The 20,231-nt window shown below is 34.2% G+C and overlaps 3 protein-coding genes across 3 annotated transcripts; 2 read left to right on the forward strand and 1 right to left on the reverse strand.

Moving 5' to 3' along the window:
- Nucleotides 1-707: 707 nt before the first annotated feature.
- Nucleotides 708-4,356, reverse strand: LOC122589653 (proteasome subunit alpha type-1-A-like). Its single transcript, XM_043761973.1, has 2 exons — nucleotides 3,899-4,356; nucleotides 708-1,386 (listed from the first exon to the last, which is right to left on the reverse strand). Exons 1-2 carry the CDS (start codon nucleotides 4,247-4,249, stop codon nucleotides 916-918), a joined length of 822 nt encoding a protein of 273 aa, XP_043617908.1. The 5' UTR covers nucleotides 4,250-4,356; the 3' UTR covers nucleotides 708-915.
- A 4,753-nt stretch (nucleotides 4,357-9,109) lies between these two features.
- On the forward strand, nucleotides 9,110-15,612 carry LOC122588425 (auxilin-like protein 1). The gene is made up of 6 exons (XM_043760535.1): nucleotides 9,110-9,475; nucleotides 11,359-14,575; nucleotides 14,654-14,719; nucleotides 14,810-14,899; nucleotides 14,997-15,173; nucleotides 15,258-15,612. Exons 1-6 carry the CDS (start codon nucleotides 9,141-9,143, stop codon nucleotides 15,291-15,293), a joined length of 3,921 nt encoding a protein of 1,306 aa, XP_043616470.1. The 5' UTR covers nucleotides 9,110-9,140; the 3' UTR covers nucleotides 15,294-15,612.
- A 1,388-nt stretch (nucleotides 15,613-17,000) lies between these two features.
- LOC122587233 (50S ribosomal protein L31, chloroplastic) lies at nucleotides 17,001-17,730 on the forward strand. The gene is made up of 2 exons (XM_043759344.1): nucleotides 17,001-17,186; nucleotides 17,267-17,730. The coding sequence occupies exons 1-2, from the start codon at nucleotides 17,109-17,111 to the stop codon at nucleotides 17,606-17,608; spliced, it is 420 nt and encodes a 139-aa protein (XP_043615279.1). The 5' UTR covers nucleotides 17,001-17,108; the 3' UTR covers nucleotides 17,609-17,730.
- Nucleotides 17,731-20,231: the final 2,501 nt, after the last annotated feature.

Raw genomic sequence — 20,231 nt, forward strand, 5'->3', positions numbered from 1 at the left:
AGATTATTGTAACATATACTCGAAACATGTTAGATTAGTTGTGCCATTCTAGATGCAAGTTTTATGTTTGGCCGAGAGCACGAATGTGTTGGGAAAATGAACAAAATAAATATTGAAGTAATGTTCTAAAAAATTTTGATTTATATAAATTTTGATATCATGATGATAGACATAAGTTGTCTAGCTTCTGCATTTTCTTAGCATCTATTTTTTCACCCTTTCAATTTGAAAAGCGAGTTTTATTCATTAATTGGCACTCTATTAAGCTAGAGTCAAATTGTGAACATCCAACATGGTTACAATATGTGAACTAATGTTGAATTTAAACTCGGCATTCAAAATTAATTGTTGAAGTTAATTTTATCAACAAATTAGAAACTTGAGCATTTTTTGAGGTAAGAAAGCTTTCCAATCAACTTGTCGAAGTAAACCTTCAAAGATACCTTAAATCTATAGGTTAAGACTAAAGCAGTCCAAGCTATTTACAGAAAAAGCAGTCAAATCTAATTAAGATATTAACTTATTAAGCCTGCATTTTTCAGACTTATTGGCACCTGATTCAGAATGGCAGGATCAAACGGTTTTTTACTTCAGGATCGGTTCGTGTTATTACTAGCCAATCTTCAGTCATTATTGGTCTTAACCAGGGACAACAAATGCTTCAGATCAGCAAATTAACTAGATGAATCACTGAGTCACGTATAGAATTCTGGAGTAACAACTGCAATCAAATATATTTAAAATGAGAGTTCAAAGGAGGACACTTTAGAAAAGGTTTGCAGTTTTCACTACTGAAATAAAAACTCAAAAGATGAAAAATAAGAACACTGCGATTAAAAGCTTCCAACAGAAAGTAACACGATGTCCATAGTAACTTCTAAAACAGACGATAGGAATATAATGGAGACATCTGTCTTAAATATCCATTGGAGCAGCCTCTTCTCCTGCAGCAGCTCCTCCCTGATCAGCAGGGGCACCACTAGCCTCCTCTGCAACAGCCTCGGTAGCAGGTGCTTCTTCCCCGGATATCTCAAACTCATTAATCAATGCTTGTACAGTTGCTTGGTCCAATATAGTGAATGCTTCTCCTACTCCAACCACAGAAACTGTGCACACAGAGCTAGTAAGTTTTTCTCCTTGTAAGGTCTCTCTTATGGCAAATAGGGCATCCTTAATAAGGTCATCACGTGAAGACTCTGTGAATTTCTCAAACTTGCGCTCCAAATAAGTTTTGGCAGCTTGTGAGCGTGAGCCGATGGCAAAAGCTTGATATTCAAAGTAATTTCCACTAGGGCAGTTGTAGTAGAGGTGGGCCCCGGATTCATCTAAGCCAGCAACGAGCAGACCCACACCATAGGGACGTTTCCATGAACGTTGGGTGCAAACCTGTCAAATGTGACTGATGTAAAAAAAATCTGATTTTTAACTTGATGCTTAACAACCATTATTAATGATAACCAATAGCAGTTTAAAATTGACCAACATGTAGAGGAAACATGTATATTACTAGTATTTAATATGTTCTGTAGCAAGCCATTTGAGTTTAATATTCGTCCCCAGGAATTAACTTAGTTGAATCTAATAAGATACAAATCAACATATAAAAGTGACATAATCACGAGGAAAGAAAGTTTTAGTTTAAGGGCAAGTAAAATTACGTCCCTAGAATGCTATATGAGTAAATACGATTGCCTAAAACCAAGAGTATATATTTTACTAATGGAATGGTGAAACAAAGGTAGCAAGGAAAAAACGGAATGCCTATGACATGGGTCACCAATAAGTTTGTGTTTCAATCTCTCTATAGTGCACCAAAATTGAACTCCAATAAGCAAGAAAGGAACTTGTATGCATATGGTAATGTTTACATGGTATACCAACAGAATTTATTGCAGGTAAACTCGTTCAACCTCATTCATCTTAAAATCAGGAACAATGTCAAACAACCAAATGCAGGAGGTGGACAATACTAAAGGGAGATTTCTTAATTATATTAATTCATTAGAGATGGAAGTGTGTCACCACTAAGAAATAAAATGGATGATGATATCATTGTTCATTAAAACTCATAAAGCTAGCAGCTAATTGGAGTGAATATGTACATGAAGGTTGGTCTCCAATTTCACCACTCTAAATGAAAACATGCCACAAATTAACCAGGAAAGGGATCGTTGGAACTAGCTCAACAAGGATAGATAATTAAATTACATAATGAAACATTTCTCTTTTTTTGGGGGAAGGCGGGGTTTAAATGTTGCAACCAAGTTTTGAGCTCAATAAAATCAGAGACTATAATTACATATCCCTAACTCCCAAGTGGTATGGGATGGGAAGAGTCAATGCTAGAGACAAACCAAGTGTCAAACTAAACCAAGCAATTATACGTTCTTTCTAAAATAAAGGCTAGCGGCTTTGGCAAATCAAATGGATCAATAACTTACCATAACATATCAGAAAATGCAACATTCTTAAGCAAGTTATGTATTAACTTGTAATTATATTACTATTAGCACGAAATAAGCACAAACATCAAAAATTTTAACTACAGACTTGCTACATTCACTATGATGTTAACATCCTCTTATAAACGGATGTTCTCAATAGAAGACAGGCATATCCTTGAGGAGGAATGGGGTGCCTATTTTCAACCGTGGCTCCTATTTCTACATGCCTCGTTATGATCAAAATCGATGTTTAGTACCAAGAAAAAACATAAATGCCAAGCACAAACGATTAACAAACAAAGCTTCATAGAGCTACAAGACTATAGCCCAAAAGGTTGGCGAGTATTTTCTTTTAAAGTACAAAAAATGAGTGCCCACACACAGTACCAAGATAACCTAAAAATGGCACAAGCTGCCAATAAACAAATACTTAATTAAAACAGAAGTTCTAATGTAAACTCACTGTGGATATACCATTGCGGCATTGCAGACTTCCCCGACTCTAATATCAGTTACCATCCACATAATAAACTTCAACAGCAAACTTACACATAACCATGATTACACTCTTACTTTCAACTTTCACCATACCAAACTACCAGCATTTAGTATTTAACTAACATTACAGCAATTCTAACAAGAAAAGCAACTACCTCCTTCATCTCAGCTCATTTTTTTTCCAAAAAAAATGCAGCTACTTACACTCCACCAGTTTTCAAACTTAAACCACTTCCCTAGTTCCCTATAAGTTCATACATATATACAAGCATTATACAAGTAAATAATCTGGTGACCTCAATATCACCCACCCGCAGAAATATACATCACTTATCTCCCAAGTCCCAATACAATCTTTTATCTACTATTAGCTTATCAGACTTTATATACATATATAGGGTCCGGTTCCTATAAGAACTCACGAGAAAACTTTTCATCATAAGATATAGCAAGATAATCACAATATTCTGATTATTCAGCCACGATGGATGGTTATACAATCATATAAACTGCAAAAGAAAAGCTTTTTACAAATCTTTTTTAAGGAAACAATCAGAGGGAAAAACACAAAGATTTACAACTAAATTATACAATATAATTGTCTTAAGTAAGAAAAAAAAAACTGTCTTATTTTCGCTTTGCATAAAAAGTTGTACTTTTATTAACGAGCTCCTCAAAAAATTTGGAAAAAAAAAAACCTGTTTCAAAGAGTTAAACGTCTCTTCTCGCACTCTCACCGAAACTTATCATACTCTAAACCTAAATATATTTAAGATATAACTTAACTCGTCGATGGAAACTAAAATATTCAGCAAGTATCTCAAGTAAACCCTAACCCTATCAATCATAAAGATACATACACTTACAAAACAATAATTTACATATTATACATATATAATTATAGTTAAAATAAAATAAATAAAAAAGTATGAAGAAAAAAAGGAGAGAGTGAATACTTGAGCTTTATCAGCCAATTGAACAACAAGACGGCCAACAGGAAGCGGAGACTCATAAGTATATCCGTAATTTATGCATTCAGATCTCATATATCTCGACAAAACCCTACCGTCGGCGGTCAGACCGGCGATAGCAACGCCGATATGATCATCAACCTTAAATATCTTCCTCTGGTGAGACGATAGCTCACTATTAGCTTTGTTGACGCACGCGAGAACCACGTGAGTTTTGGATCGGAGACCTATCGCTGCTGATCCTTGCTTCACTGCTTCCATTGCGTATTCCACCTGAAACAATCGCCCCGCCGGCGACCATGTTGTTACGTCGGTGTCGTATTGGTTTCTGAACATTTTGATTTAATTTTTTTGGCCGGAAATTATGAAGGCGTGGGTGTTGTTTTGAATGGGGGCTTTTCTTTTTGTTCAAGCCAGTGTCTCTGTTAAAAACTAATTGATTAATTACAAGTTAGATATATTTATTTATTCATTGTTTTTATTTTTTATGGGTTATTTATTATTAGTTAGATGGGCTTTTATAATAACTTCTGGGCTATAAAAACGATTTCTCAATCCATTGGGCTTTAGAAGATGAAAGATTGAACAATCTTATGATTATTGGAAACCAACAGAAGTTGGTTCCTCGTGATAATGAAACTGCTAGAAACGATCCATTGTAGTTACATTTGCACAATGACACATGATTTGCCCTTGAAGGAAAAAAAAAAAAAAACTTGGTTACATTTAGTTTCAGTGGTAGAAAATTATCACTGTTTTCTCCAAAAGGTATTAGCAAAATAAATAAAAAAATCGTATTCAGATGTCTAAGGTGCCTAACCCCATGTTTAATGCTATTTGCGTTTAGTTTTGTCGTTTTGCTTCTATAGTGTTGATTTTAGCATTTGCCCATTGACGTTGTATATTCGAATTGCCACGATACCTCATGGCTTTGTAATAAAATGTTTTGTTCAAAAATTGTATAACGAGTGGTTTATTTTAGAACATTCAGACGAGATACGACATCAGGATAACTTCACCGCATAATGTAAAGTCTTGTACGTATCCTAAAGAACGAGATGTTGAATTGTTTACAAGTATTCAAAGAAAAAAACTTCAAGGCTTGTTATCCTGACCTGAAGATCGAACTCAATACATTGGATAAAATCGAAAATATTTCTGACTAGTTGGGTTGACCATCATTGGTTAACCGCTAACACATGGGTGGTTAATTTTCGTTAGAAATTGGAAAATATATAATTAGCAAAAGTTAATTAGTTGTTGTTGCTGTTGCTGTGGAAGGTTTTCCATCTAGAGTAATAACTTCAGTGATAACTAATTATATGGTTACACTATCCAACTTAAATTTAGTTACGACTTACGACTACTCAACTACTTGCGCAACTTTCTTGCTAATCAACTTCTTCATTAATTCGATCCTTAATCAGCTGGCCTATAAAAGCTAGCACGTCTTGTCAAATCACGACTATATATGATGCACACACTACAATAAAAACTTTTAATTAAGTGTGTAAAAATTTGTTAATTTATTCACATTTTAAATTGTGTTAGAAAAAGTTCATATCTAGAAGTGTGAATAATTTTTAAAAATCATAATTTATACACACTCATTAATGTATATCTTTAAAATTATACTACTATATAAAAATTATACCCCTATATTGAAAAGTTAAGATTTTTGAAACATACGAAATTACCATTCTACCCTTAATGAATTAACTTACACAATCATTATATTATCTTCTAAAAGATATACACTACTCTTTTAAATCAATTATTTTTATATCAAATACCTACACCACTTTACGCATCTGCCGCCACCAACGGTCGCCGCCGTCGTCACCATCCGTCGATGCCACCACATCACTGTCACTGTTATTGTCGCCGCATTGTGCGAGTACCATGCTCGTAAATGTATTAACAAAGTGTTTACATTTAAAAGTGTAAATAAGTGTCAAACATTTTCACACTTAAAATGGCGAAAGTTAATTTGTAACACCTAATTTCTTTACGTTCCCCTCGTGTGAAGAAATTCAATGTTACAATTTGAGTTTTCACATTATATAAATGTGAACAATTAATATATTTTTATACACTTGGAAGTGTGAACTCATTTTTCCCACATATATAAGTGTGAAAAAACTAAAAATTTTGAAATTTTTTCACACTTTTAAATGTGGGTTATTTATATACATTTTTAAATGTGAAAAAATTTAAAAATTTGTTCACGCTTTTTCAAAGTAAGTGTGGACAAATGACATATTTGTTGTAGTGACAATTAAAGTATTTGGCTTTGCTACGTCATACTAAAAATCGATACATGTATATATAAAAAGGGGGTAACAAGTATGCTGCTAGAAATACCATACTTTTATGATTTTGTGAGGGGGGGGGGGGAGATTTTGTATTTATACATGTGATTTTCATGAGGGGGGGGGGTTGTGATGGGGAAACATATTTTTTCCCTACTGCTAGAAGCATATTGGTTTTTCCCATATATAAATGTGTTTCTAATATATAACAACTATATGGGGTGAGTCGATGTGTATCTAATTATGGTACGAGGGCTCCATTACCATTTTTATGAAAATGTACAGTAATTTGTGTATTATGATTTATCTCTTAGGTGATGTCCATGTGGCTGTATGATAGACGATGTCTCACCTTCAATTTAGGGGTGTTTCATGTTTGTTTTTCTAATGAACCCTGTCCCTGGCATTCAAAAAATAAAACTAAAAAGATAATAATTGGTGTTTAGGAATTTTGTCCTTTTATTATTGGAATAAAGAAAGAAAGGAAATCCAAAGTAGAATCCATGCAAAAGATGTTACAAAAGGCAAATTGAGATCCAATCTCTACCAAAGGCGAAGAAATTGTATGATTAGCCAATGGTGGTATACGAAGCTTTATGATGTGGATGACTAGACCATTCATTAGCGACCAACAAGGGCCTACTATTCTTATTCATTATTTACAAATCTGTAGATTATGTAATTAATCATATTTTAAACAAGTTTAAAAATCTGATATTGACATATGGATTTTTTTTTTCCTTTTCTATTTTAACTTTTAATATGTCATGTGTTATTGACTTATTGTCAGGTTCTTAGGCATATTTGTTGGCATAAATAGTCTTAATTTTTTTCATATGAACAATAAAATGGGTCAATTAAACAATGTTGAAAGAAAATATAGTTGTTCAAATTAACTACAAGTTATGATTAAACTTGGAATTGGTTATGAAATTTCGAGTGTATATATATATATATATTAGGGTTTAGTTCGTCAGAATGCAACCAACTATGCTCAAAAAGTTATAGTGTGTACGGAGGACTAACGTTTTTTTTATTGTATGCATAAACTTAATAAAAAAGTTTAAATCATTTAACTTTTTGTGACCGACCATCAAAATACACGTGCCTGTTCAAAAATATTTTTTTTGCATGTGACAGCTCATATGGGCTGCCACGATACACATTGCATTATTTGAATATTTTTACTAAGTTTATGCATGCAATAAAAAAAATGTTAGCTCAGGCACACTATAACGTTTTGGGCATAGTTTGTTTTATTCCGGCGCACTAAACCTTATATATTACCTTATAAATCATGACTCTCTTTAAATTTTTTTAAATAAATCATACACCCAAACTCCATCTATTTATTTAAATATCTTTATTTAATATATTTGCATTACCCTTAATGAAATTATTTACAACATACATCCTTCAACCATTAAAATAAATATACTATCTCTTTACACCAATTACTTTTACATTAATAATCACGCCGATTCCACCACCGTCGTTACCACTCTTAATGTACAACATCCGTAGCATCACATCTGTGGTATGCATCGTTTATGTTTCACAGCACTGACCAAGCCACAAACGTCTCCACATCTTCTCATGGTCGTATTTTATTCATCAAATGACAATTTATGCCAAATTCAGTTAATTGTGTTTTGTGCAAAATTGCAAATAACACGTCTATCCATTGACCAAACATAACAATGTTTGATTTTGGACTTGGTATACCAAATTTTTATTCCCACTAAACCACTAATCTATCCATGTACCACACGAGGATTAAAATACGAGTTCTTTTCCTTTATCAAAGAAAGAAAAATATGAATAAAGAAATATATTTTTTTGTGATATGTTGACAATGTGAAAATAAATATAATCTCTTATCACTTATATTAATAAAAGAAGATTGTGATGATGTCATGATAATATAAAAGAAACTTTCATAACATGTTAATATATTTTTATGACATCATCATAAAAATAGGCAAAATAAAATAAAAAGAAAACTTATTACAAGATATTATGATTCTAAAATGATTTACAAGATAATCATGAAAGGTTTCTATTTTACTTAATCTTTTTGAAAGAAAAAAAACCTAAAAATCAAAACCTGTATAAATAATTAATTAATTTTTTTTAGCTTCTTTTTCAAATTAACTAATTAATATTTTTTTTTCTCTCTCGATGTTATGGTAACTAAACTAAAATATAAGTATTATCAAAAGGGTTGATATTGAAGTGAGAAAAAAATTGTAGATTACAATTTGTTATTATAATATTATTTTAGAGTTAGAGCAATGAGATTTGAATTATCATTAGATTTTTAATATAGTTAATGTAGTGTATATATTATGACTTTTTTAATAAATTATAATTTTAAACATCAAATTCTATTCAGTTCATAATACGCGGGTTGATTAGCTAGTTGTAAATAAACTTGAATTTATTACACATGGCCTACGATATAGGACGTACTATTTTATGTATTTATGTTGTCAAATTAATTTTTAGTCAAGTCCAAACATTGATTCACTACTTTCTAACCATAATAATTAAAATATAAAAGTACTTTTACGGTTTTACAATATATTGGATTCCAAAATAATAAGTCAATCAATAATTCAAATTCATATACTTTCAACCAAACTAGATGAAATCCCACAAATACCCTTTTAGAGCCATTGAATTTTGCACTTTCACCAAACTTTTAGTCCTCTCCCACCTTCCTGTCCTGTCCTGCATAATTCTCCCCTCTCTGCAAACAAACAAACCCCCTCCCCCCACCTTTTCTTTTATATATATATTTTTTAAACTTTCTTTTTATATATGTCATAATTATTATTCTCTTAAATTAATTACTAAATATCCAAAACCCTAAAAAACCGGAGCTCCAAATATACTTACTTTTACTTGCTAGAATGGAGTCTGTTTCACGTCCTTTCCACAGACGAAAGCTTTCAAACAGTTATTCCGGCAAGAACGCTTACGAAGGCGTGTTTTCCGGCCACCACCGTCGTCGGAAGTTTGACGGAGCTCCGGCGGTTAGTGTTAGTGAGTATAATGAAATATTTGGGTCTAATGGTGGTGGTGAAGGCTCTATTCCGGTTATTGATCTTACTAATTTACAAGAATCGTCTGATTGTGTAAATTTGAATTTGGAAGTTAAGCCTGATTATACTCAGATTTTCGGCGGTTTTCGTGACAATGATATTGCGGTTAATTATCAAGATTTGATCTTTCGTGATAAAGCTAGGTACTTTACTGATTATATATTTATGTTTTGGGTAAAAGTTTGTGTTTTTATTGTTATTGTTTGTTTTGTGTTACAATGTACATACTCAACGAGTAAACGACTACACGGAGAGGGATGCTGTTTAGGCTAATTGGGGAAAGTGGCATTGAATATTTGTATATATGCTTTTGCTTATGTTTGGTTTGTGTAGATATATTGGGAGGTAAAGATATAAGTTAGGGGTTATGAAGTTTTTGGTCTAGTTAGCTTTTTTAGTATCAAGTAGTACTTATAATGGGCCATGAACATTTGGATGATAAATAGAAATTTGAGGAAAAAAGTAGAAAGATTTGCCATTTTGGAGGGGTAAGACCTAACTGTTAACCCTTAATGTTACGTGAAGAGTTTAATGGATGTTTTGGTCACCTATCTTTAATGTTTAGTATGCAGCTTATGTGAGTAAGGTAGTGTTTTGTCTGCTGTTGTGATTAATCTGTTAAGGGTGAAGGAATGAAGGTTTGGAATGTGCTTTTGTAGTTAACGACGAGTTGTCGAGATGAAATTGTCGGGATGATATTTTGAAGTGGAAGTGTGTGTTTGTACATTGTGGAATATAACATTAATTTGTTTATAAGTGATGTCTTGTTTGTATATGCAATTCTGGCTTATTTGAATTAGATGACCTATTCTTCATACTGAAAGTCACAGTTTTTTTCTTCATTTGTTTTGGATATTTTAGGGTTTTGAATTACACACGTTTATCTTTTTCTAGATTTTGGACTTCATTTAATGTAGTGTAATGATGTTGAACAATTAATTTTTATTGGAGGAACGACTTTTTGGTTTTATCTTACGGAGTTATTTAACTATTTATGCAAGAGTTACGATGTTGTGGAAAAAGAAGTGTACTTTTCTATGCAAGTGTTACGAGTTGTGGAAAAAGGAGTGTACTTTTGAATGCAAAAATTATGATGTCGTGAAAAAAGCAGTGTACTTTTGTATGCATGTTACTCTAATCAGCCTACTATGTATGATCCACTGATGTAACTCATGTGGTGCTCAGATTATTCCTCATTTATTGATATGCTAAAACAGCTAAACACCTCCTTACTCCTAAACCTGCAGATTACGTAAAGGGCATGGTAACAAAGGTCGTCGTAACTATCTTCAATGCTCTTATGTAACTGTAATTTAGGTAGTGCTTGGGTCATTAACAAAACAAACGTCGTGGTAACTATCTTCGATTGTACAAGTAGTTTAGGTAGTGCGTGGTTCATTAATATAATTTCTTAGGCATGGAAGAGGTTGAAAAATATTATTTAGTAGTGCCATTAAAAAGTTGAGACATGAATATGAAGAGGATTTGTATCCTTGTTTGTTGTCTGTGATCATGGTAGCCTTTTCCTTATTGTAACATAGCTTTGTTTATGAGTGATAACTTGTATGTATTTGCAACTTGGACCGGCTATAAGTTGTAGGGTGTTGCAAGCCCCATTGTTTTAGATATTTTAGTTATGCAAATTACACATGTTATATTTTTCTAGATTTGTGAGATCATTAAGTGTAGTAATGAATTAAAACAAGTATTTTGTGTTTGTATCAGTGTTTGTACTTTTGTTTTTAAACTTGATTGGACCATGCTCAATTTTGTGTGCTGCCACTTAACTAACATTGTGACTTAGCGCTTCCATTTTTGATAGCAAATCTTGACAAATATATAGCCAAGTAAAGTATGTTTTAGGTTTTACGCTGTAACGTATCAACTGCCAACATAAGATACATCCGATGATTAAATGACAATTTTTGCATGCATAACAATCTTATGCTGTTTATTCTGTAACCAATTCCCTTTCTTGTGATTGTTTTGCTTCTGAATTCTATTTGTCAATTAATATGGTTTGTAGGGCTCCCTCATCAACAAGCCACAGCTCCCAAGATGCAGATTATTTGCCTGATCAATCTTCCGATGACTTGAAGCAGTTCAACTTGTCATATAACAAAATCAGCCAGAGGAGTAAAGGCGGTTTAGATGGGACAACACATGTCACACAATTACATGCTGTACCTGGATTTACTTGTTTCATAGATGAATCTGCTTCTCAACCAAATAAGGAAACCGAGAACCAAAAAGCATCTGTAACAAATACAGCTCCTGAGAGACAAACCTCCCAAAATGGTATGGAATCTAGAAGTAAACATGGTGAAGATAATTCCCTATTTGGTGATGAGCGTTCCAAGACATTTCAAACCGATATCAAATCACATCCCTCAGTAGTAACATCGTCACCTGCAGCTTCATCAACCAATGAAGCACCTTCTCAGCCGAAGAAGGAATTTGAGAAGCAAAAGTCCTCTGTTACTAATATTCATCTCAGTGGAAACTCTAGGAAGGGGGATTACCGTGAGAAACAAACTTCACAAAGAGCAGTGGAATCTCGAAGTAAAGATTTTCAAGAAAATCTGTTGTCTGATGATATAAATGTTAAGATATTTCAGGCTGAACCTAAATCACATGTCTCCAAAGTATCATCACCTCCTGCACTTTCAGCAACCGTTGATGAAGCAGCTTCTCAACCAAAAAATGGAACCGAGAAGCAAAAATCGTCTTTGACAAATAATGTTCATCCCATTGTCAACTCTAGCAAGGCAGACTTACAGGAGAAACAAACATCCAGAATTACTGTGGAGTCTAGCAATGCAGATTGTAAATCACATGCCTCCAAAGTATCATCACCTTTTGCACTTTCAGCAACCAATGATGAAGCAGCTTCTCAATCAAAAAATGGAACCGAGAAGCAAAAATCGTCTTTGACAAATAATGTTCATCCCATTGTCAACTCTAGCAAGGCAGACTTACAGGAGAAACAAACATTTAGAAGTACCGTGGAGTCTAGCAATGCAGATTGTCCCGATGAATCCTTAACCGATGACAGATACTTAAAGACGTTTCAGGCAGATCTCAAATCACATCCCTCCAAAATATCATCACAATCCCCTGTAGCTTCAGCAACCAACTCAGATAAATATTTTGATTATGAAACGAGATCAACTGCTACAACTACCGGAACATTTAAAGATACTCCTGGAGAATTTCCTCCTGTTTTCTTTGATGAGGAGCTTGATGAGAATTCTGTGGCGGCTGTTTCTGCAGCGGCTTTAAGAAAAGCTATAGAGAAGGCTCAAGAAAGTATACGGATTGCAAAGGAATCAGTAGGCAGAAAGAAGGAAGGTCTTAGAGGATTTTCAAGCAAAAGTTTCAAAGATAGCTTGAAAGTTAAAGCTAGAGTGCCGATTGTAAATACATGTGAAGAACAGAAAGAAAAAGATGATAGAATGAAAGCAGCACAAGTATTTTCAAATGGAAGAAGTCACCATAAGCATGTTGGAACAGTACTACATTCAGACTTTGCAGATGGCGAGAAGCTTTTTGGTACTAAAAACGTTATAAATGACATACATGGGAAAATCTTGGAAGCAGTCAAGGACTCTGAGATCCCATTAAGGCCTCCTCATGAATTGAGAGATAATAAGATCGTTTGCAATTCTGAAGAAGTGGTAGATGAAACAAGGTCTTCTGAAGCAACTGAAAGTACTACATATGAAGCTCCCCAGAAGGATAATGAGAGAGCCAATGATTTTCTTGTGCTTGGAAGTTGTGAAAAGGGACCACGCGAGTCCGGGCATGATTTTGACTATGACGAACCCGATGAGCCGAAGGAGAATAAACATGATTTTAGACCAAGTATTACTCATAAGCTGGCTGAAGAATTGAACAACTTAACCGTGTATCAAAAGGTGGAAGATGAGACCCAAGACCAAAATGGTTACAAAAAGAGATTCATTGAAGAATTGGGGTTATTGGAGAATAAGAAGCAAGAGGTTCTTGAACAAGAATCTGATGAGAGTCTAGCAAGTGAAGAGAGTAATTATGAAGCAAGTGAGAAGGTGCTTGAAGATGAGAGAGAACTAAAAGACACTGAAAGCCAAAAGGTTGAAGATACAGGGAAGAAGTTTTATGATATCCGTGAAGTGGAAACGGTCGAGAATGCACCAAATTATGCCTATAGCTTAGGAACTAGTGAAATGTCTTCAAAAGAGGAAGAGAATCACAAAGCAGAAGAAGCATCAGAAAAGGTGGATAAGATTGAGGAACCACAGAATTACGCGTCATCATCAAGTGACTATGATGATGCAGAAGAAAGTGAGAGTGTGAGTGTGCATTCACAAAAAGCCTGCAGAGATGACCAAAACGATAACAATCCAGACTCAAGTCAAGAGATCGATGATGTCAACAGCTGCTCAACTCAAGAGTTCCTAGTAGAAGACACAGAAGCAGTAGAAAAAGTGATATATGAGAGCATATTTGTAGATCAAAGATCCTCTGAAGGCAGTGATGATGAATGTGTTGATGCGTCAAATTCTGGTTTAGCTGACGTGGATTTTGGACAAAATGATGTACGGTCTGAATCATCTTCAGACACAATGCATGGTATGGAGATTGAAGTTAAAGAATATAAAGAAACAGAAGAAAAAGTTGTTTCAGTGAAGGAAGGCGACAACAACCATCAACAACTTCATGAAGAAAGACCTGAAATTAGAATAAAGGAAACAGGAACATCACAAGAACCCAAGGATGAAATTAGAGATTCTGGGCCAAGCAAAATAGTGGAAAAGGAGCAAACCAAAAGGATCAAGGAAGTAACAGCTGAAGAAAGGGAGCGGGAGAGAGTAAAATTAGCTGTGGATAGAGCAATTCGTGAGGCTCGTGAACGTGCTTTTGTTGAAGCTCGAGAGAGAGCTGAAAGGGCTGCAGCCCAAAGAGTACCTGTTGAAATTAGACAAAAAGTAATGGCTGACTCTCAAGACAAGGTCGCTAAAGCTTCTGATAAAGCTTCCACACAGTCCAAGCTTAGAGCAGAACGCGCTGCAGTAGAACGAGCCACTGCAGAGGCTCGACAACGAGCTTTAGAAAAAGCAATGTCACAGAAGAAAATCTCTGAACCAAAAGTAGTAGTGAATGAGATCAAACAGACCTCATCTTCTGTAACTCATACAAGTACGGAGTCAGCTTTGAGAAGTAAAGCAAAATTAGAAAAGCATAACAGAATCATGGAACGCGCGGTATGCATCTTGCCAGTGTCCATAATGGAACTACTTCTTAGTTGTTTCCTAAAATTGTATTCTGGTGTTGTGTTTCAGGCTCAAGCTCTTGCGGAGAAAGAGAAGCGTGATCTGCTTGTTCTTAGAGAACAAGCCGAGAGAAATGTAAGGATTTTTTGGATCGTATGTCTACTGGTTTACCAGCTGTTGGTGCAATCTTGTCTCTAACATTGTGGTGTCATATTGTAAATGCAGCGGTTGGCAGAAAATCTTGATGCTGATATTAAAAGGTGGTCAAACGGAAAAGAAGGGAACTTGCGTGCACTGCTTTCAACTCTGCAATATGTATGCACAAGCTTCTACCTAACAATAGTGTCCAGAAAATTTCTTATCCTGAAATATAGCTCGATTTAACTGTGAATTATCTTATAAAATGTTGCAGATCCTTGGAGCGGAGAGTGGTTGGCAACCCGTGTCACTTACAGAGATCATAACGACTAGTGCAGTTAAGAAAGCTTACAGAAAGGCCACTCTTTGTGTGCATCCTGACAAGTTGCAACAAAGGGGTGCAAGCATTCAGCAGAAGTATATATGTGAAAAGGTTTTCGATCTCTTAAAGGTATGCAAACCTAAGCTTATTTATTATTGATTGTTATACATTTTAGAACTTCATTATAATCTTAGTTTCCATATGTGTCTATAGGCAGCTTGGAACAAATTTAACTCCGAAGAAAGATAGCAGCAGCATATGAAGCCGCACAATTTCTGAGTTGGATGATGACTTTTCAATCACCCAACTAGTATTTGTAATTGTAAGATTTAGTTCAAGGTATAGGAATTTTCTTGAAATTATTATGACTACCGAATTTGGTAAATTTGGATTATATGACTAGTTTTTGTACATACTATTAGTTCCCATTTTTTACTTTTGAATGTTTGGTAGAAGTCCAAAGAATTACAGAAGGTGAAATTACAGTAGGAACAGGTTACAGTCTGGTACATGTATGTGCTAGCCATTTATATTTCATTTTTAACAAGGTTGACGGGGTTTGGATTCAGCTTGTTTCACACCGTAGCATTGTCACTGGAATTTGTTAACTTGTCATGATTACAATTTTTCGGAAAATATCAGTAGAAAGAATTTCTAACGACTTCAAAGCGTATATCTTTCTCCATTAATATCGAGTTTGACCACAAAGAAGGTGGTAAACTTTTTAAATTTGGAGTAACCTTGGTTATTTGTTCTGAATATTAATGGAGTAACCTTGGTTATTTGTTCTGAATACGAGCATGGTCCCGCGCAATGCGACGGTAGTTGTAGGGAAAACGGTCTAGTGTTGTTGGTGATGGTACTATTCGTGGCGGTGGCGGAGTAGGTTGATGTAATTGTGATAGTGAAAATATTTAGATATAAGAGCTTAAAGTGTTAATTATTAAAATAAAGATTTATAGTGTATATTAATTCCTTAAGAGCTAAACATAAAAAGTCAAGGACAATTCTGGTAATTCAAAGGTATAATTACCTAAAATAAATATATTTAGATATAAGAGCTAAAGTGTTAATTATTAAAATAAAGGTTTATAGTATATATTAATTCCTTAAGGGCTAAACATAAAAAGTCAAGGACAATTATGGTAATTTAAAGGTATAATTACTTAAAATAAAAAAAGGGTTTTTTTTATAAGAGAATATAGATATTGATTAAAGTCAATTAAATGTTGTGCGCAAAAGAAGAAACAAAGTGTTTTCTCAAAATAAGTTTTAAATTAAAGTTGACTATGAAAAATCATATCGCTAGGCAAATCAACATTATAAAACAATTTTTAATTATCAAATATTATTAGTGATACATATATATGTATATTATTTTTCTTATATGTATAGATAGTATTTTTTTTTTATAGAAAAAATAATTATTTAAGACAAATTACTTTATTACAAGTAGTAATTAGATAAGTATATCTCTATATCTTTGTCTCTATCTCTATGTTGAGAAGACTGTAATTTATATAAATAGTTTATTTCATCTACAAATTTATTTTTAAAGTTTTGTTCTTTTTTATTTTATTTATTTATGATGGCATAAAGACTTTCTTTTTAAATTTATTGCATTTTTATTTTTGTTATTTAAGGATGTTTTTCTTTAAAAAAATATTTTTATTTTCTTTTAAAAACTCTAATACTTTATACATGGTAATCATTTCAATAATTTTGTCATAATAGAATTTTAAATTATCAGCATATTATGCGGGTTAATAAGCTAATTGTAAGATATATTATTTTTAGGTTATAAGTACCGTTGGATTGATGCAACTTCAATGATGAAGATATATTTTTATAACATTTTTATCAATATGTCTAGATTGAATTCGGGTTAATAAGCTAGTTTTAAGAATAAATGGATGGAGGAAAGAAATGTCTATCTGAATTTGTATGTAAAAACCCAAATCCCTTTATTTTCCTGAATATCATTATCCATCTATTCATCTCCTTTCTTTCTTTCATCCTCTCACAACCCAAATACAAAAAAAGAAAAGAAAAAGGGGAGTAAAAATGGCATCAATGATAAACCTATCCAACACCTTCCTCCACAGAAACCCACCACCACCATCAACACTCTCCATGAAACAGGTCTCTTATTCCATTCTCACCCCTCCATCTTTCCCCATCTTTACAAAACTAACCCCTTTACTTTTACTTCTTAATTTCAGGTATCAGCATCTGTGAACCCTTCTCACCCAAAATGGACTTGCAGGAAGAAAGACATCCACCCAGAATTCTACGAAGACTCCAAAGTCTACTGCAGTGGAGAACATGTTCTGACAACAGGTGGGACCAAGAAAGAATATGTTGTGGATGTTTGGTCGGGCAACCACCCGTTTTACCTGGGCAGCCGGTCTGCTAATTTGATTGATGCTGATCAAGTTGAAAAGTTTAGAAAAAAATTTGGTGGATTGGGTGGGTTGGATCAGCTTATGCAGATTCCTACTCTTAAGGGTGAGGTCATTATTCCCCCTAAGCGAAAACCCGCTGGAAAAGGCAAGAAGAAATAAATTCAGGGTTTTTTTTTGTGTTTTTTTAATTTGTATCGCTTTTTATTTGTTTTTCGAAACCCTTTAGTACTTGCTGCTGCGTAATTTTGAATTGCTCGTAATGAAATGTTTGTGTTTTACTTTTTCTTTTATGCAAAAAATGGATGTGTTTAGAAATTGAGGTAGATTATATGGTAGTTTGTGATTGTTGAAAATGTATAGTTCTATGTGTGTTGGATGCTTATATTGTGTGTATCTATATATTGTTATATTGTATGTATCCGATGGTATTTTTGCTGACATAACATCCATATAAGTTGCAATGTCAGACAAAGGTACAATCGGATACATAAGAGAACAATATTTGATACACACAATAGTAACTTTTAAACATGGATACATATTATAGATTTCAGGATATAGTTGAGTATAGTTGTAAATATAAAAGAGTATAAGTGGTCTTGCAATGATAAAGAAGAGGAGGGGTATGTGCAAGTTTTCTCAAGATGTGGATGTTGGCGTAATGCATATGATTGGTTAACTGCTTTAAGACCCATGGATCACAATCACGAGTTCATGTTCTTTGAGGTAAGTCCTGTTTTTCTACGGGGCTGATAAGTTGCTATTTATATATCATGTTTGTTTTGTACATGCTGTTTTTTTGCTTCAATTGTGCTGAATACTATATAAGCTTTATATGACAATGCGATGAAAAGAACTTCGTATTTGATCAGGGAGAGTAACTAGATTGAGAGTCGTATCACCTTAAGCCCCTGGATTATGAAACGAACTTTGAACTAAAGCCGAATACAAGTTTGTGTTTATCTGTTCTGTGGTAATTTTACTTGTGTCTAGTGTTTGTCATGTATTACTTTTGACTTGGAGTTTTAGTTATGAACCCTGCGTATTTTTTTTCTTTATATTGGTTTGCGTTTGGATTAATGTATGACTGCATATGTGGTCTGTATAGTGAACTACTTTGGTGATCCTATTTTAAGTCTTAACGTCTTAATCTTATAGTTGGATCAGATTTTGTATTGTGTGCAGTCAATAGTTTGATATACATCTTTGGCATGGGTGTTCGATATGAACTTGGTTATCCATCCCTACAAATGGTATTCCAAGTCATTGATTGCTGAAAACAGGAAGTCACATGTCCAGGTTAAACTGGTTGAGAGTCGATATATGGCCAATCTCCAAGTGTTTATGCTTAGCTTTGTAGGGACAGGGCAGTCTTGGTTCATTGGAGATTGGAAGTGGCCAAGTGGGTTCAGGACACACTGATTGCTTAAGCATAATGCTGATGAGGTTAACCGCAAAGTGGGTTTGGGTGCGGTGAGCATTTGAGGTGGGTCAGCTACCTATGTGTGTTGATTAACAGAAACTGAAAAGTGAGCAGGCGGGTTAACAGGAGGAGTCGAAGCTGGAACAAAGGGGTTTCAGTGGAATGAGAGAAGGTAATTTTGGGGCGGGTGCGTGAAGGCAGGAATGGGGCGTCACTCGTCAGTGGCAGTAGGATTGGGTCTCTGGCAGTGAAGAGAATAGGAAACAGGGGACAAAAAGCCCATTTACCTAAGCTCAGTTGTGAAACAGAAGTTCTTCAGGAGGCTTTCAATGTTGCTTGGCGCAATCATATCATTCTTGAGCTTATTTGGCAAATTCAACTGGCCGGCTATAATAATGATCAAGAAAGCCTAAGGGCGTTTAGTTTGGGAAAAAAACATCTCTTAATTTTCCATTTTTGTTTTCCAAGAAAACATAAAAGACAAAAGTCGCGATCAAATCATGGTTTTCCGCAAAAAAAAATTAAGAAAAAAGCATTTCCACTATTCAATATGAAATTAGAAAACACTTCTTTATTGTTTTCCAGTTTTCATTTTTAAAATTTTTAAAACTCAAATTATGTTAACTTTCTACCTACGCCCCATCCCTGCCCCCGTTCACCCCGCCCTCACCCTACCCCCAACCTCTCACTTAACCAAGTATGTTAAAACATGTACGTCTAGCTTAGTATGTTAAAACATGTGCGTCTAGCTAGTTAAAACACTAGAAGTAAAATATGTAGTATCAAATATTTTTCTGTACTACTAGCTAGTTAACTTATTAATTAATAATGTACGTTTATATATCATCACCACCACCACCACCACCATCATCATCATCATCATGAACATTGATCTTGATGACCACCACCATCATCATCATCATCATCAGGAACATTGATCTTGATGTTAAATATGAAAGCATCTTTTTTAAGCTTTGAAAACTCTCCTGCTTCATCCTTCTTCTGGTTCATCATCCTTTCATCTTCGTTGAACTTGGGATTTTTAGCATGAAGTCTCCACCAATTTCACTAGGAAGAAAGTATGCCTGGATACCTTTCATTTTGAAATTCAAATAATAATCCTCTTTTGGTAACCAAAATGTGCTTTGATACAGGTCATATCTTGCTTTGAATTCATCATAAAATACCCATTCTATTTTAGATACGTTGAGGTCCACTGACACCCTCACGTTTTCATGAGAAATGACCCCTTTCATTGGTACGGCCACGTAGAGGCAATTACTATCCACGTCCAGGCGGTTACCTAATGGCTTAATTTTCCTATACGATAAGCCTTCATCCGTTCGGATAACCCAAATC

Source organism: Erigeron canadensis, chromosome 2 (assembly GCF_010389155.1).
Source record: "Erigeron canadensis isolate Cc75 chromosome 2, C_canadensis_v1, whole genome shotgun sequence".
Lineage (NCBI taxonomy): Eukaryota > Viridiplantae > Streptophyta > Magnoliopsida > Asterales > Asteraceae > Erigeron > Erigeron canadensis.

What these genes read in the sequence shown, in the direction of transcription:
- LOC122589653 (XM_043761973.1), bottom strand. Translation starts at nt 4,249, where the DNA reads ATGTTCAGAAACCAATACGACACCGACGTAACAACATGGTCGCCGGCG. An exon ending in AATTGGCTGATAAAGCTCAA is followed by an intron (nt 1,387 to 3,898) that starts GTATTCACTCTC and finishes CACATTTGACAG; the next exon opens with GTTTGCACCCAACGTTCATG.
- LOC122588425 (XM_043760535.1), top strand. Translation starts at nt 9,141, where the DNA reads ATGGAGTCTGTTTCACGTCCTTTCCACAGACGAAAGCTTTCAAACAGT. An exon ending in ATCTTTCGTGATAAAGCTAG is followed by an intron (nt 9,476 to 11,358) that starts GTACTTTACTGA and finishes TATGGTTTGTAG; the next exon opens with GGCTCCCTCATCAACAAGCC. An exon ending in ACAGAATCATGGAACGCGCG is followed by an intron (nt 14,576 to 14,653) that starts GTATGCATCTTG and finishes GTTGTGTTTCAG; the next exon opens with GCTCAAGCTCTTGCGGAGAA.
- LOC122587233 (XM_043759344.1), top strand. Translation starts at nt 17,109, where the DNA reads ATGGCATCAATGATAAACCTATCCAACACCTTCCTCCACAGAAACCCA. An exon ending in CAACACTCTCCATGAAACAG is followed by an intron (nt 17,187 to 17,266) that starts GTCTCTTATTCC and finishes TCTTAATTTCAG; the next exon opens with GTATCAGCATCTGTGAACCC.